General features: G+C 42.0%; 1 protein-coding gene across 1 annotated transcript in view; it reads right to left on the bottom strand.

Annotated features, from left to right (window-relative positions):
• Positions 1 to 4,193, bottom strand: part of dpp6b (dipeptidyl-peptidase 6b) — an 82,118-nt gene extending 77,925 nt beyond the window's left edge. Inside the window, exon 1 of the mRNA XM_052088626.1 lies at positions 3,899 to 4,193. Coding sequence (XP_051944586.1) covers positions 3,899 to 3,958 — 60 coding nt within the window. The 5' untranslated portion in view covers positions 3,959 to 4,193. The remainder of the gene's footprint in view (positions 1 to 3,898) is intronic.
• Positions 4,194 to 15,704: the final 11,511 nt, after the last annotated feature.

Here is a 15,704-nt window from a genome sequence, read left to right on the forward strand (position 1 = left end):
ACAATTAAGTAAACATGACAGAAAACAAGCGCAAACAGCAACACACATGACAGTAGCGAGAAGCAACAATGACCCGACACGGAGTGTTACCAAATGACCAACAGGTGTGCAGCTGCCGGGGGAGCCCTACAGTGCCACCTGTTGGTCCCTAAACCAAATCATGACACATGTTTTTGCTTTGTGGGAGGAAACCGGAGTACCCGGAGAAAACCCACAGGTACGGGGCGAACATGCAAACTCCACACATGAAGGCCGTAGCCGGAATCGAACCCTGCACCTCTGCACTGTGAGGTGAATGTGCTAATCAGTTTGCTTGTCTGCACATCAAGTATAAATTAGGTGACCATTTTGTTTTCTGCGCATTTCTGAAAATGTGCATGTGAGCGATTCCTTCTGAACTTTGCCACATTGGGGCATCACAATTCAGTGCACACAATTCTAGCTAATTTGCATCGCAAGGCCAAATGAAAGCAAAAAAATAAGCAAAACAACAGTGTTAGCACATTGCAGATTAGCATGCTAACAGCAAGCGCTTCTGTTTACCAACACATACTGACATGTCTGATCATTACTGTTCCATCAAGGTCTATGAGATCAAAATATTAGGAACATCTCAATTCAACGCAGTACAGTGATGGACATCAACATCCATCCATTCTTTCCCGGTTTCTAAAGCAAGTGAGCTAAAGCCTGTGCTGGCTCACTTTAGGTGAGTGATGGTGTACACCCTGGAGTGGTTGTCAGTCAATTACAATGAATGAATAAGCATTTGCATTCACCGTCCCACCTGGACCACTGAGTCTTCAAGGAACCCAACATGAAAGTTTTTGGCCAAATTAATACATCCGAGATGAGGTCAATCAAAGGCAATGAGTTCTCACTGTCTCAGGTGTTGACAGTCAGAATGTAGGATGGATGCAGAATGAAGAACTACATAATACCCATGTCATTTTGCAGAGGGATGAGCCACTGGCCAATGAATTGAATTTGAGACATTGTAATGGAACTGAGGAGGAAATATAATAAAAAGGTTGGAAAATAGTGATTACCAATCTCTTCATTACGTTTCAAGAACATAAAAAAATGGTACATTTGATGGAAATGCCTCTTGGTGGTTTTCGGCTCGACTTTCTAGGCACAGGCTACAAGGGAATGAGCATAAGCTTGAGCCTCCCACAACTAGTCTACTTTTGAAAAAGGTGCACATATATACCATGATAGGGGAAAAGGACTTGGGGGAATCTTTCCACAGCAGAGGCAGCAGCAACAGCTTATAACATTCCAAATATCTTTTTTTTGTGTGTGTTCTCTGAAACGGACAAGGGCTTTCAGCTCCAATTCCTTATTTTATTATGCTGTAGAGTTGACTAAAAATGAATATGGCCAAGTTTGAAACGCCAGGAGCCCAACATGGTGGTAGTGGTGTCACATATGACTAATCGCTTTGTTTTTAAGCCTCCAGCAGAGGGCAAACTAACACAACGCGTGAGTGCATCTGAGCAATCTGTCAAAAGGCAGGTGTGTCATCAATGGTCCAAGACATCCTCTCCACAGTGGCACATCCAAAGCGAATGGGACATACTTTACTATAACATAAGGGAAGGTGTAAAATATCAACATTAGAGATTTTATTGAAAATTGACTTTTTGTAGCCTAAAAGTGTTATGCCAGTATATTATTTCAGATGCTGCCTTCACAATTTGAAATACTTGTCTTGACAGCTTTTGTCTTTCCCCTGGGGTACCCTGATAAAAGTATGTCACTGACATGCTGTTGAGGCACCTGAAAAGTGTTTTAAGTTGTTTGAACACCCCCCCCCAAAAAAAAACAAATAAATAAAGCATAATTCACACATTTCCCTGTGATTTGGCTAGCAACCAGTGCGGGGTAAAGTCCACCTTTTGCCCGAAGTCGGCTGGAATTGTTGCCAGCTCATACTACTCAGGATAAAAACGACGGTATAGAAAATGACAGATATTCTTTCTTCAAATGTGTGTATAAACTCAGGAAAACTGTGAGGCATGAACTCACAGCAATTTGTGGGCAAACGTGCCCTCAGGAGGAAGACGGGCTTGTGATGATTTAACTTCCTCGGCTTCAACAAAGGGAAGAGTTTCACGCGCTGACACATTTTCTTTTCTCCTTTTACTGAACCCAACAATTGACATGTCTGTCCAAGTTGGATTTCTCAAGCAAGTTTCTTGGAAGCGGCATTGTGGGAGTGCTACTGCTCGGCCGTGACGGAAAGGAAAGAATATAGCTTGTGTTTTTCCACTGAGGGCAAGAAATCTGTTCATTTTTTGTGGGCATTACACCATCTAGCAGATGCACCCTTGATCAATAATGACAAAGCTCAAAATGACAGCTTTCTAGCCCAATGCCAATAAGTGTTCCAGTGTGATGTTGACGACGCAGATACATTTTGAATATTTTTTTTTCTTTAATTGGCATTTGACCTCACCCAGTTTTCCATTTTAAATATGGATATGCGGGTGAGCTACGGGTGAGAAGCAATGTACATCCTGGACCGGCAACATAGAAAAACAACCATTTACGCCTGGACAATTTCAACAATCAATTGTGGATCACGTTTTTCCTTCAGAGGGCTGAAACAGCTGTGAAAATCATCAAAATATATAATCACCTCATGTTATGTAAACACACTTGGTGTACACCCTGGACTGGTTGCCAGCCAACTGCAGGGCATATACAGTATACACAAACAAGCTTTCCCACCACAGGTCAATAAATCAAAGAGGTATGTTTTGGAAATTTGGAAGAAAGTATGGAGTACCCAGTAAAAATTCACAGAAGCATGGAGAGAGTACGCAAAGTCCACATGGAGTTCGGAGCCTGGGTTGGAAACGTAAAACTCAGATCTGCGCTGCCTATTGACTACATTTTCCAAAAATAGAATTTGACACTTAAAGTCAAGCAAAAAACATCTCAGTATTCAATTCTTAATTTGTTCAGAAGTCATATGGGGGCTGGGGGGGGGGGGGGGTGGGGGGGGGGGGGTCAGACAGTCTTGAGCGGATTTTTTTCCCCCAAACTACACCAAAACTATTTATCAAGAAACAGAGTAGACAAATTCTAATTGCTTTAATGGGCAACAAAATTATTTGATAGGTCTTCAATTTGACAGACCCGATTTACATTCCAATTCCTCACATGCATGTTTTAGGGCAGGGGTGTCAACCCCATTTTCATCGCGGGCCACGTTTTAGTTAGCATTTCCCTTGGAGGGCCATTATGACTGAAATCATATAAAGAAGTCAAGAATAACAGTTTATTCAACTATTGTTTAAGTTACTCTAATGAGGTGTTTGGCAACAAGAAAATGCTTCCAACGTCTCTCTTAATTATTACATATGAAAATTTGAAATGTTGGTCCATATTTTAGCAAGCATCATGGATGTTGCCATGCTTGATTTGCTTTCACGGGCCCCATAAAATGATGTGGCGGGCCACATCTGGCCCTCCGGCCTTGACTTTGACACCTGTGTTCTACGGCGTGAGGGAGGACGCCTGCAGCCGACCCGTACAAAACACATCAAAATACGAGCAGAACAGGCAGCGATATACACAAGAGTGAAACCCAGAATTTTTGACTGCGAGGCAGGCGTCCGAACCACCAACTTACTCATTTCAGCCTCTGAGCTGCATTTCTCATCTTATGCTTTCTGTCATAATGTGTGACAGCAACTATCAGGCGAGTACAACAGAGAACTTGTATCGTGAAAATGCGAGACAAAGCAGCATTTAGAAAAAAGTTACAGACGGGGAACAGGAGAAATGACCAGGAAACAACGTCTGTTTCCGTTAACACAGAAGGAAAACATGTCACAGGAGCAACAATACACATCGCTGGAGTCAGTAAACATGAGTGACACATTACCTTTTCCCCCTTGATAGACGTCCGGCGGTAGTTGCCCGCACCCGCTGACGAGGAGTTCATGTTTCCACGGTGTCTGCAAGTGAACAACCGAAGGCAACTTCTCCCTGCGCCGTGCGTACAAGCGCAGTCGGCAGCATGCACTGGAATGGACGAGCTGGCCTCGCTCTTTCTTTCCAAGTGGTTTCAACTGAACGCTGGTAAATGCAGCAATGGAATAAGACGAAAATGCTGCCCACCTGTAGCGCTCGCTTCTTCCGATTGGCAAATCGCAACGTGCTGCAGCTCCTCTCTCTTGCTTTCTTTCTCGCGCGCTGTTTCTTTTTATAACCGCGGATGACTGGCTGCAGAAATTTCATTGAAAAGCTGGGTGGGTAAATAGTGTCTCTTGTCCCTAAGAGCTTTAAAAAAACGCATGCAACATGGTGCTATGATGGCACCGGAAATAAAAAAACGCTGCATACAGTGACATTTGTCCGCAAGTTGGAAATACGTGTTTATTAATGCAAGTGATAGAGTCTCGTGAAGCAAACCTATATCTTTGCACGTTGCATCCATGATTTGCAATTTATTGATCCTCCCCCAATAAAGCGATGTGCCCCAAGGGGACATTTTAAAACGGCTTCACACCACTCAATGAAAACCGTGATTAACCATCACCAAAATTCATACGCCCAATTCAACTTCTGAAAGTATAAAAATGATTGCCCCAATATTTGGGATTTTATGTACGTTAAGTGTTTTCCTCTCCAAAGAAAATTATTAACAACACTTGATGTCTCAAAGCTTGCACCAATAGTCTCCTAACTTCATGTAGACAACTCTATGCCAATTTCAGCTGATGTAAATATTAGAATGATCACCCTAAAATTCTGGATTTTACGTACATTCATGTCTTCCTCTTCATTGGCGCTCATAGCACCTTAATGCTTTATGATAAAAATGCACAAGGTCCATAGAATCCAAAATATTGTGGAGATTGTTCTATTTAATAATAATATTAGAGGTTGAAGTGGGCATAAGTAGAGATGTCTACATAAATGATGACTAATCACAGTTTTCTGACATTACGTTTTTTTTTGTTTTTTTGCTTACACTTACCGGTAGGTTAAACGTTTTAGATTGTCCTTATCCCAAGTCCAGACACACACAGTGATTAGTGGCCATATTCTTGAAGTCACCTTCGAGACCACGCCCCTTAACATTCTTGTGCATACCTCACTTTGTATATACGCATCCTAATCAACCAAGTGGTAAACTGTCAGAAGAAAGAAAAGTTACTAAGTGTCTATTTTTTAATAAAAGTATAGTCATGTGAGGTAATGGACATGTCCAGTCTTCTCCACCAACCAGATATCTATCATAGTACGAGGACTGACCAATGACAGGCACCATTGTGCCGGTGTCTGGATTTGCTACCTGTTCTCTGCCTCCCCACCCACTTCCTCATCTGTGCCACCTGTGCCCTGATTGTTTTGCCCTCACCTGTTTCACATCCCCAATCAAGCCCTGTATATATTCTCTTCGTGTGTCTTGTCTCATTGCCAGTTCCTTGATTCCACTCATGTTGCTTCCCAGTGCTATTGTCTCATAGTCAGTCCATACCGAACGAACGGTCTGCCCCCCCCCCCACGTGCTTGTAATACCTCTGCCTGATCGTTTTGTCTTTCACGTGTATCGACCTTCTTAAACATTATTATGCCCTCTCCGAATCTTGAGTTGTGCATTGAGTTGTGTTCATATTGTATTTAATTGAAAGATGTTTGTTGTTTTTTTTTCTCTCTCTCTTCTTTCTACATACATTCTTGCTGCTGGAGGCTGTAAATTTCCCCAGTGTGGGACGAATAAAGGATATCTTATCTTATCTTATCTTATTTGAGTCCAAACCACCTGTGCCTGATTCTTGATATCCGCAGGGCATCCAGGCCTTGAGAAAATACAAAGAAGAAAGAGCGATGGATGAAGAAAACAACTATGTGACTTTCAGGTTGCTCTTGTTCCTTTCCATGCCACGTTTAAGAGGTCCCAGACTAATTTAGTGTTGATACGTGAGGATTTGCAATTATAAATATTTAACCGTTATAACATTTATGATTGATGTCTCCAACTGTTGAAGTAAAATTCGCTTTCACTCAATCAAAAGAGGGAGAAATAACGAAATGTTGCATTATGCGGCGTGTGTGTGCGCGTGGGTATGTGTCTGTGTGTGTGTCTGTAACCAGTTTCAATGGTTCTCTGGTGCACAATAAGGACCTGCAATGACAAATATTTAACAGGTTCAACTTCAACATTTCTCATTGTCAGACCTGATTTGTTTTAATTCCCCCCCAAGCAGATTGCAAAGGGAAAGTCACCTTTAAGACGCCCCACACCACACGATAATCGCATATCCAATATTTAAGTCTTTGCTTCTTTGATCGCAATGCTCAAATTTGGGCTGGTCATCTCAATCTTTACGGCGATCAAGGGTGAAACTGTCACCTCGCTGGCTCCGCAGTGGCCCATATTCTTTATGGCCATAATGAGGGCACACACACACACACATTCCTGCACTTGTGGCACGGTGAGGACCAAGTAAAAAGGCCTACAAAGCAAGGACCAAAACGCATGCCGGTCCTCACAATGTCATGAGTACAAGAACACACACACACACACACACTGACAGTCCAAAAACATACATGTTGGATTCATTGAACACTCTAAATGAGTGGTGTCCAAGCCCGATCCTGGACAGCCCCTTTCAGCCTGTTTTCGATGTCTCACTCCTCCAACACACCTGATCAATCCATCCATCCCTCCATTTTACGATCCGCCTCATCCTCACAAGGGTCGCGGGGGGTGCCGGAGCCTATCCCAGCCGTCTTCGGACAGTAGTCGGGGAACACAGCGAGGCCAGAGCTGGATTTGAACCCGGTACCTCTGCACTCTGAGGTCGACGTGCTAACCGCTGGACCACCGGGCCGCCCCACATCTGATATAAATGATCAGAAATGTTATCAGGCTTCGGCAAAGTTTGCTGCTGAGCAAAGCAAATACTATAAAGCAACGCAGTTCACACTCCGCCCACTCGATGAAGAAGTACACGTTGTTTTGTGTACTGGAGTGAGCCAGCAACCAAACAGTCTTTCACGTTGCAATAGAAAATGCAATTCTATGTGCATTCGGTGGTGCAAAATAATATACGGGAGATTATAAAGTACAGTTTTGTGTGTGGCACAACACTGAGGAGTATGAAAGCATTCTGCCTTTTGCGATGCCACCACCAGCACCATGGACAGCAGCCAAGCTCGCTGCCGGTGTCCACGGAAAAGCGAGCAGAAGGCTTTCCAGCCACATGAGGCCAATTACGATTGTTCGATTATGGTTGGAAGGCTCAAGTTGAGGAAATGTTTAAGACCGCAGAAGTTAGTGCAGACTGCGAACCTGAGCCAAGGAAGCTGGCGGGGCCGATGAACGAACGAGTCCTGAGGGGTGTTTGATGAAGTGGCTCCCTTGTATCTCATGGCCTGAGTCTGTCTGCTTTCATGAGACCGAACCGATTTACACTGCCGGTCAAAATGTCCGATTCTCATTCAATGCTGACATATGCAAATGATTATTTTGACTGTCTGCGTACATGTGTCCGTGTATTTTAAGTGACGCATATCCAATTTGGCTGACATGAAACAATTCACATCCACAAAACTCCACAATGCACAACGCAGGAATAAACAATAATACAAATGTGAGATGTTACATAACCCGGGCTGGCTCTGATTTAAATGAGGGTAACCGCCACATGACTCCAAATGCAGCTGTCGGGAATTCTTTTTGTTTCCCGTGCTGAATGATGGAGACACTTCTTGCATCAAATTTAATTGCCTATGCTTTCACTGTAGTGTAATTATGTCGCAGTTAATGAGTTAGCACATCTGTCACATGATTTTGAATTTCCGGTTCTAATTCTATTTCAAATATTGCGGTGTTTGCATACTCGTGTGTTTTACTCAATGCTCAGGCTTCATCCCGCATTCCTGATGCACGCATATTGGGGCTTAGTGAAGAATCGAGATTGTTCAAAGCTGTCAATGATTTGCTGGAGACCCCGCCTCTCACCCAAAGTCAGCTGTGACTCCAGTGCACTCATGTCCCGAATGAGGACAAGCACGATCAAAAACACCAAAGTATATCCAGGCTACGCTTTGACGCTGTACATTTTCCTCCATATTTGGAAGAGGCCCGAGTTCAATATGAAGTTGCCCTGATTCTTTTCTTTACGCTGCAGTGGACCAAATTCTGCAAACTCTGCAAACTGCAAATAAATTGTGCTCAACGTTTACAAACAAAAATACACTTATTCAAGTTTGAGGCAGAAGCTCATAGATACTGTTGTGAATGCTGTGCTGCCCACCGCAAACGATCAGTGTTACAAGGATGCTTTTATCAATTACGTATTTTCTATCATGTAAATGGAAGACGTGCAAGCACAGATCTTTTTTCAGGCTCTGTGGTTGACGCATATTCTCCAGATAGTGCTGAATCAGCTCAGGAACTGTTTGTCTCTTTGCATGCATATGGCGGCTATGCTTTTTTTTTTGTAGTTATTTGTTGACTGCATTAATGTTTACATAAATGACTGAAAACATTGAATGTCAAACGCTGTACCGTCGGACTGAAAATTATATTGTTGGGTTTGCGTGTGGCTCATTCATTCCTCCTCCATCATGCAGCAAAAGAGGGGATAAATAATGGACTTTCCAATTCCTCTCCCAGATGTCCTTTGCATGACAATAGCGAATACAAAGGCAGAGTTCTGCTAAGGTGGAACAATCCCGATCCTGTCTGACTTGTTCATTTGCAAACTAATACAAAAGTGTCACACCAGGGAACAGAGTTTCCCTCCATCCCTGGCGGTGATGCAAATCATAACATAAATGTCAACGGCCCCAATGTAAACAGAAAAATGTAAAAAATAAATAAAATCCAACCTTTATCCAGATTTACATCAAATAGCAACGTACTGCTCTGCAACACGGTGTGCAAATCAATAATACAGCTTTGGATCATCTGCTGCATGTGCACATTTTAACACTTTATTGATATTTAGAATTTAAATCCATGTATGATGAGGGAGGAAAAAAAATCAACCCTTTGCTTACTGCTCCGATAATGTGCGGTGCTACTTAAGATGAGCGGCACAGCACACACACACACACACACACACTCACGATCAGATTTCAATCAGCACTCATGAATCTTTTACCACATGTGAGTTTTGCTTTGTGGAGGTAACAGGTCAATGGACGCGGGGAACATGACCGTCCAATATGTTCTTTTTGGGGAAGATGTGTAAGCAGGTAGAATCATTAGCATGACAAAGGTCGAGTGAACTAACACCTGTGAAAGCGCCTCTCTCTAAATGTGTGACCAGTTGAAGGCCCAACTTAATATGGACGCCGCCGTCCTCCGCATTCATTTTCTCTTCTTCCACTCTCGCTTTGCCTGCAATTAGCATACACAGCTGCCTGCAGGAACATGCGGCCATTCGGTGGCTCTCTACCAAGCCTTTGTACTGTTTGATATATAAAAGGCACTTTAGAGTGAAAAAAAACTCAATGTAACAGGAAGCGGAAGAATCATAAAGTTAGATGTGAGAGCTCATTTACAGCAAAGGTTTATGTCTGTACCATCCATAATCAAATATGCATCATTCTAACGAGGCAAGCAACCTTGAGGCGGTTGCGCGTTGTGTAATTAATTAGCATGTTGAGCAATCTAGCGTCACAGTGTGTAATGTGCATTTTGTAATAATGTTCGAGCATATGTTTCCCAAATCTAAATGCAAAGTTATCTGCCTGTTTTGCTTGGAGATGCTGTCAGCCATGAACAGTTTCAAGTCGCCACTGCAAGGCCGATCTCAAAAGGACACAAACAATGATTGATTTTTTTTCACAAGAACCAAAGACAGTTTGTTTGGAAGAGCATGCGGAGTTTATGGATTTGTATCCGCAACAAGGCAGAGTGAGTCTCTACTGCTCTACTGCACTGTGTTAAGCAGGGGGAGTTAGTCGGCCAATTAATTTGGGGATTTTTGAATGACATGCAGGACAAACACAAGATCAATGTTGAATTCATTGAGTGAGTTATTTTTAGTGAAAGCATGCAAAAAATGTGGTTACTGCTCTACAGACAAATGTATGTCCTTTTTAGTACTACAATGCCAAAGAGCCATTAGGTCCTTATGTCGGTGTTTTGAAGGTAATTTTCCACCATACTTACCCGCTCCTTAAACGCTAACCACTAAAACCCCCACCCGGATCCACACCAGGGGGACCAACCACCACCTTCATGCATCAATTTGCAAGCACATTTTGCGATTCTCATGGCTGGATCATGGGGGAAATGACACGGAAAGTTTCTCTTGATGATGGAAATATACCCTTCACAAACATGCATGCGCGCACACGCGCGCACACAGACACACGCGCACACACACACACACACACACACACACACACACACACACACACACACACACACACACACACACACACTGGTCTGCATATACTAGCTAAAAAAAACATTATTCATCATCAGCATGTTTTGTTTGCTGTTGTGACAAAGACAGTAGAAACGATTCATCATGCTAAATGGAGGGAGATGCTGCACCTTTTTGATGCACAGTACTGTCCTAAAGTGTTCTCAGCCGCAGTCGACGCTGTCGGATTCATTGGCATGGAGACAACAGTGATTTATGGCACGTGATTTATGATGATTGCTCAAGTTGGGAAAACAATTTTGTCCTGCATGATTGATTTGCATCATGCATGATGATGCAAGGTCTATTTTTCGATTTTTTGGGGGGGAAGTTGAGAAAGTTTTGTAATGAACCTACACAGTGTGTGAAGGATATCCATCCATCGATCCATCCATCTTCAACAGTGCTTATCCTGAAAAGGGTCGTGACAATTGCTGCAGCCGATGCCAGCTGACGAAGGGCGGAACAACCCCTGTACTGGTCGCCAGTCAATCACAGGGCCCATATAGAGACGAATAAGCACACCGACATTCACACCGTCACTGAGTGGGAACCGATCCCACGCTGTCTGCACACAAGTTAGGTGAGTGTACCACGACACCATCGGCAACTGTTTGGCGGACGCATGATTGTAAAATATTCGTGAAATAAGAAGGACTGTTTCACTAATCTGGTCCAAGGCCAAGCAACATTTAATAGCCTCACTTTTTACTTTTGGCACACTGTAGTCGGGGTAGTAAGCCATTTAACATGGGCAAAAATGAAGAATGTACCCTGGATTGGTCACCGGTCAGTCACGGGGCACATAATGAAACAGATGACATTCACATTCCCAAATTCACTGAGTGCAAACTGAACCCTTGCTGTCTAAGGGAAGTCAGGCAAATGTACGACGGCACTAAATCAGCAACGCTGCACACCCAAATTTCTGATTTGATTATTATTTAGAAGGAGGAAATCCAGACTCGCCAGTGGTTCAACATTTATGGAGGTGAGACAGGCTCTGCTTCAAAAGAGTGATTTCAGCAAGATATGAAATATGGCTTTGATTTTTTTTTAATCCTTGAGGTATTTTGACAAAATAATGTTCAGGCATGAGATTAAAACACCAACGTACTGTTTAAAATTGGGGGACGGAGAAAAAAATGAATGATGACTCAGCCTTGATTGGCTCTCTCCTGATATTTTTATTATTATGGTTGCAATTTTCATAGTACAAATACAAACAGCATCCGTATCACACAGTGCCATTTCGCTCTGCAAAGTGCAACCAAAATAATCCAATTCATGTTCATTTCACTTCAGCTGTCCAGTTAGTGGAGTTCTAAAGTACCAAATGACAGCTGGTTCGAGGGAGACATTTCCTCCATCTCAGTAGCCTGAGGTCTTGCATTTGCCTCCAGCTAAATGTTATTCTCAATACTCTGCTTGTGCATTTTTTAGCCTAATAGCGTTACTGCTGAAGATTAGAGAAGGTGTCCATCTGAAATGTTGCTTGAATATGAAGGTGTGCTTAACTCGCTTTTATGCACAACATTGAACGGGGGGAATTTCAACAAGGATGAGCTTTGCACATTTTTACATTACTGAATGCCTGTGCGGGATTTTAACCTTTGTCAGCCTCATCAAACTTTGAAGCAATCCCATGACCAGTCCAAAGAATTCTGGAACTTCTCTAATGGACCTGTACCGGATATGACTTATTCAGGAGTCATAAGGTCAAGGTCATCATGTTTAGCTGGGACATTTTTCATCCTCTTGGTCCTCTGGATTACTCTCTGGACTACTTTAACCTAACACAGGTCATATGAAACAAAAGGCTTAATAAATCATCATATGAATAATAACAACTTTTGCATATTTGAGGTGTGGCATTTATTTAAGTGTGAGCATCTGACATTAATTGTGGCATGGTGTCTATGAAAACAGAAGCCAATATTTGAGGAAATAAGTTCTGCAAAATCACGCAAGGGCGGCCCGGTGGTCCAGTGGTTAGGGCGTCGACCTCACGTGCAGAGGTCGTGGGTTTGATTCCGGCTTTGGCATCCCTGTGTGGAGTTTGCATGTTCTCCCTGTGCCTGCATGGGTTTTCTCTGGGTACTCCGGTTTCCTCCCATATTCTAAAAAAAATCATGGCTGGTTGATTGGACAACCGAAATTGTCCCTTGGTGTGAATGTGAGTGCGAACGGTGCCCTGCGATTGGCTGGCAACCGGTTCAGGGTGTCCCCAGTCTACTGCCCGAAGACGCCTGTGACAGGCTCCGGCGCCACCCGCCACCCTTGTGAGTTTAAAGCAGATCGGAAAATCTCACAAGAGGTTCCCAAAAAACAAAATAAATTAAAACATTCATGTTCAGTTTTCAAGTTTCGAACATTCAGAATAATAAAACAAGTATTCAATTAATAATGATTTTTGTGCTCCAAAATTACCATCATTCTCTCTGAAAGAAGTGAATTATGTTTGTGCCTTTATAAGAATTATGGAAAATGCCACTCCTGAAGATGCAGCACCTGCAACATAGTTTAAAATGAGCACCAGCTTAATTATTGACAGATGCACTCCATGTTACCTTACGCGGTGGGGAGATTCAGGACAGCTGCGTCTCATAGCTCAACAAAGTGGCCCATTTCAAAAGGAAGCTTAGTTGCCTTTGGAGATAATTCCTTTCGAACTTCACATCTGAGTGCAAGGAGGAAGAAGAGTTGGGGAAACATTACCAAACACTGAGAACGTAATTATTTTTCTTCGGTCTGTCTATTAAGTTGCGCAATCTGTCTAAAAGGATCAAAATTGGAGACAGACAATGAAAGTGACAAAGTAATGATTCCTTTCAATTTCTGGTGAAATGCAGTGGACGTAAACACACACGCACACACACAGACACACACACACACACGGGTGGAATTTGGCAGTTTTCTCCACTTCAGGCCAAATCCAGCAAATTATACTGGTCAACAGAAATATGTTAATCAGAAATGGCTTTCAGTGTCCCAAAACATATTTTTTCACATTGATTTCCAAAATGTCTATCCTTTTTTCTAGCATACTAGATTTTTAAAGATGTTTTCTTATTTTTTTGTTTGCTATTATTTCCAAGGTTAACCTGAAATACTGATTTTTATCATACATTATAAATTATAGCTATGATGAAAAAAAATTATCCACCTGTTGCTGAACCTAATTCTTTATTTATAAATGTTACAAAAGATATCGCTAGATTACATATTATATTATGGTTATTATGAGACCAGATCTGATGGAGAAAAAGAGTGAAGATTCGTAATCAAGGCACCAAAGAAAAAAAAAGGTTTAGGGTTCTAGAAAGGGTTCTAGAAGGGTTTATTTGCATTTCTGATTTATAAAATGGGTAAACCTTTGTTGGCCTGTGATGTCAAATGACTCTAAAATATTTTCCTGAGCAATTATCTTGTACGCTGTGGGGTGTGTCAACTCCTACAAGTGCATGACTCTTCTTCTTTGTATATTCCAGCGCACTGGATGCCCTTTGACAGATTACTGCCTCTCACAGGTCAGTCTTGGTACTACAAAAGACATCTGGTTTTGAAATGATTGTGGGTGCAGTATATAACTTTGCGTGTGGTGTGCTACATTAGTTATGTGGAGCACACCCCTAAAAGAGCAAAACAAAGGTTTCCTGATCACATCTGGAATAACCCACACGTTACAAATTGAGATAGAGAGAGAAATGAGTGAGTGAATCACACTAAAGGAGCCAAATTAGCAGGCTAGTGTGCTAAATAGTTACATTCGGCTCCATTAGGAAATGTAATATTATGGTGCTTACAATTTTGTTGAAATTGTTTTTTCTGAATTGAACATATTTCCATCTCATGATGAAGAATGGGTATTCTTTTGAAATGGCACATACATGGGGCAATGAAACGCAAAGCGATATGTACTCAACAATACTCATTAAAAACGCATTCGCCACTCCACGAGAAAGCCCATTTTGATGTCAATTCAACAATATATGAGCGGCCTTTCAAAGCAAGCATGCAAGGTACTCAAAGCTCTTGTTTTAATATACAGGCAAACTCTGAAATAAATGCTCCCATTCCTGATATACAAGCTGCATGCAAAGCAGGCCTCCAATGCTATAGCCTTGAAGATTTTCATTTGTCTCACTGCAATATGAAACGCTTGATTCTATTGAAGCTTAAAGATGGCCGAATGCCTTTTTGGCTCGTCTGATATCATATTTTTGCAAGCAGTGCCATTTACTGGCCACTTACACAGCACATCATGCACTTATAGTAAAAGAAAAAACACTAGCGCCATTGTAGATGGCACACGGTAGTATGTGCGCAAGGACTGGCAAGATGCGTTGGCTAAATAGACGATGGCTAATTTTGCAAATGCTTCAAAAATATCCCGTTATATAATAAAAGTTTGCATCTAGATGATGAATTATGCATTAGATCAACTTTTTGATCTGTTCTTTTTGATCCGTCTTTGTTTAGTATTTGTGCAGAAGAAGAAGAAGAAAGAAGAGGAAGAAAGTGAGAAAGAAAACATTTCCATGTTTTTCATAAGCAGTTCTTGTCCAAAGTAATGTAGAAACTTGACGACATGAACCGGGAATTGCTTGTTTTCACTGTTTTGTATTCGGAAAATACAGTGACGGCTGGGAGAGGAGAAGGAAAATCAAGAAAAATAATTACCCCAAGAAAGACGGGCCACCGGAGAAAATAAATCTTATTTGCCAACTCGAGTAGAGAAATAAAAGAAAAATATCCTGAAACAGTAGCACAGTACTACTAACGGTGATGATCTCAGCCCAATAAATCAAACCATTTCTCTTTGCCATTTTAGTATTATCAGGTGGAAAACGTATTACCGCAATCTTTAAATGGACATTTAATTTGGCAAAATTACCTACCTAGAAGAAAAAATGTTCAGCTAGCATTGATGAAGAAGAAGAAGAGTCACTGGTAAACTGGAGCCTAAAATATTGGCTCAAACCAAAAGCTGTTAGGAACATGTGCTAAACTCTAGCCCGCTAACTCACTCCTAATAATCCCTGAATCAATTATTATGCGCATACCTGGCAAGAATCCTGTTCAGTGACATTTTCTATCGGGTTCTGAACCGAACAACGTTTTGGATTCCGGAAATTCAAGCTGAGACAAAGTGTGATAACAAAAATATTTATTACAGAAAATCGCACCAAAAAAGTTCAAACTGAAATCACTGGTCACAAGGAGCCAGGAAAAAAACAACATCCAAAACACAAAGCGCTTGCAATAGCCCAGGTGCAAGAGAACACTGAG

The sequence above is a fragment of the Hippocampus zosterae genome, chromosome 15 (genome assembly GCF_025434085.1).
Source record: "Hippocampus zosterae strain Florida chromosome 15, ASM2543408v3, whole genome shotgun sequence".
NCBI classification, from domain to species: Eukaryota; Metazoa; Chordata; class Actinopteri; order Syngnathiformes; family Syngnathidae; genus Hippocampus; species Hippocampus zosterae.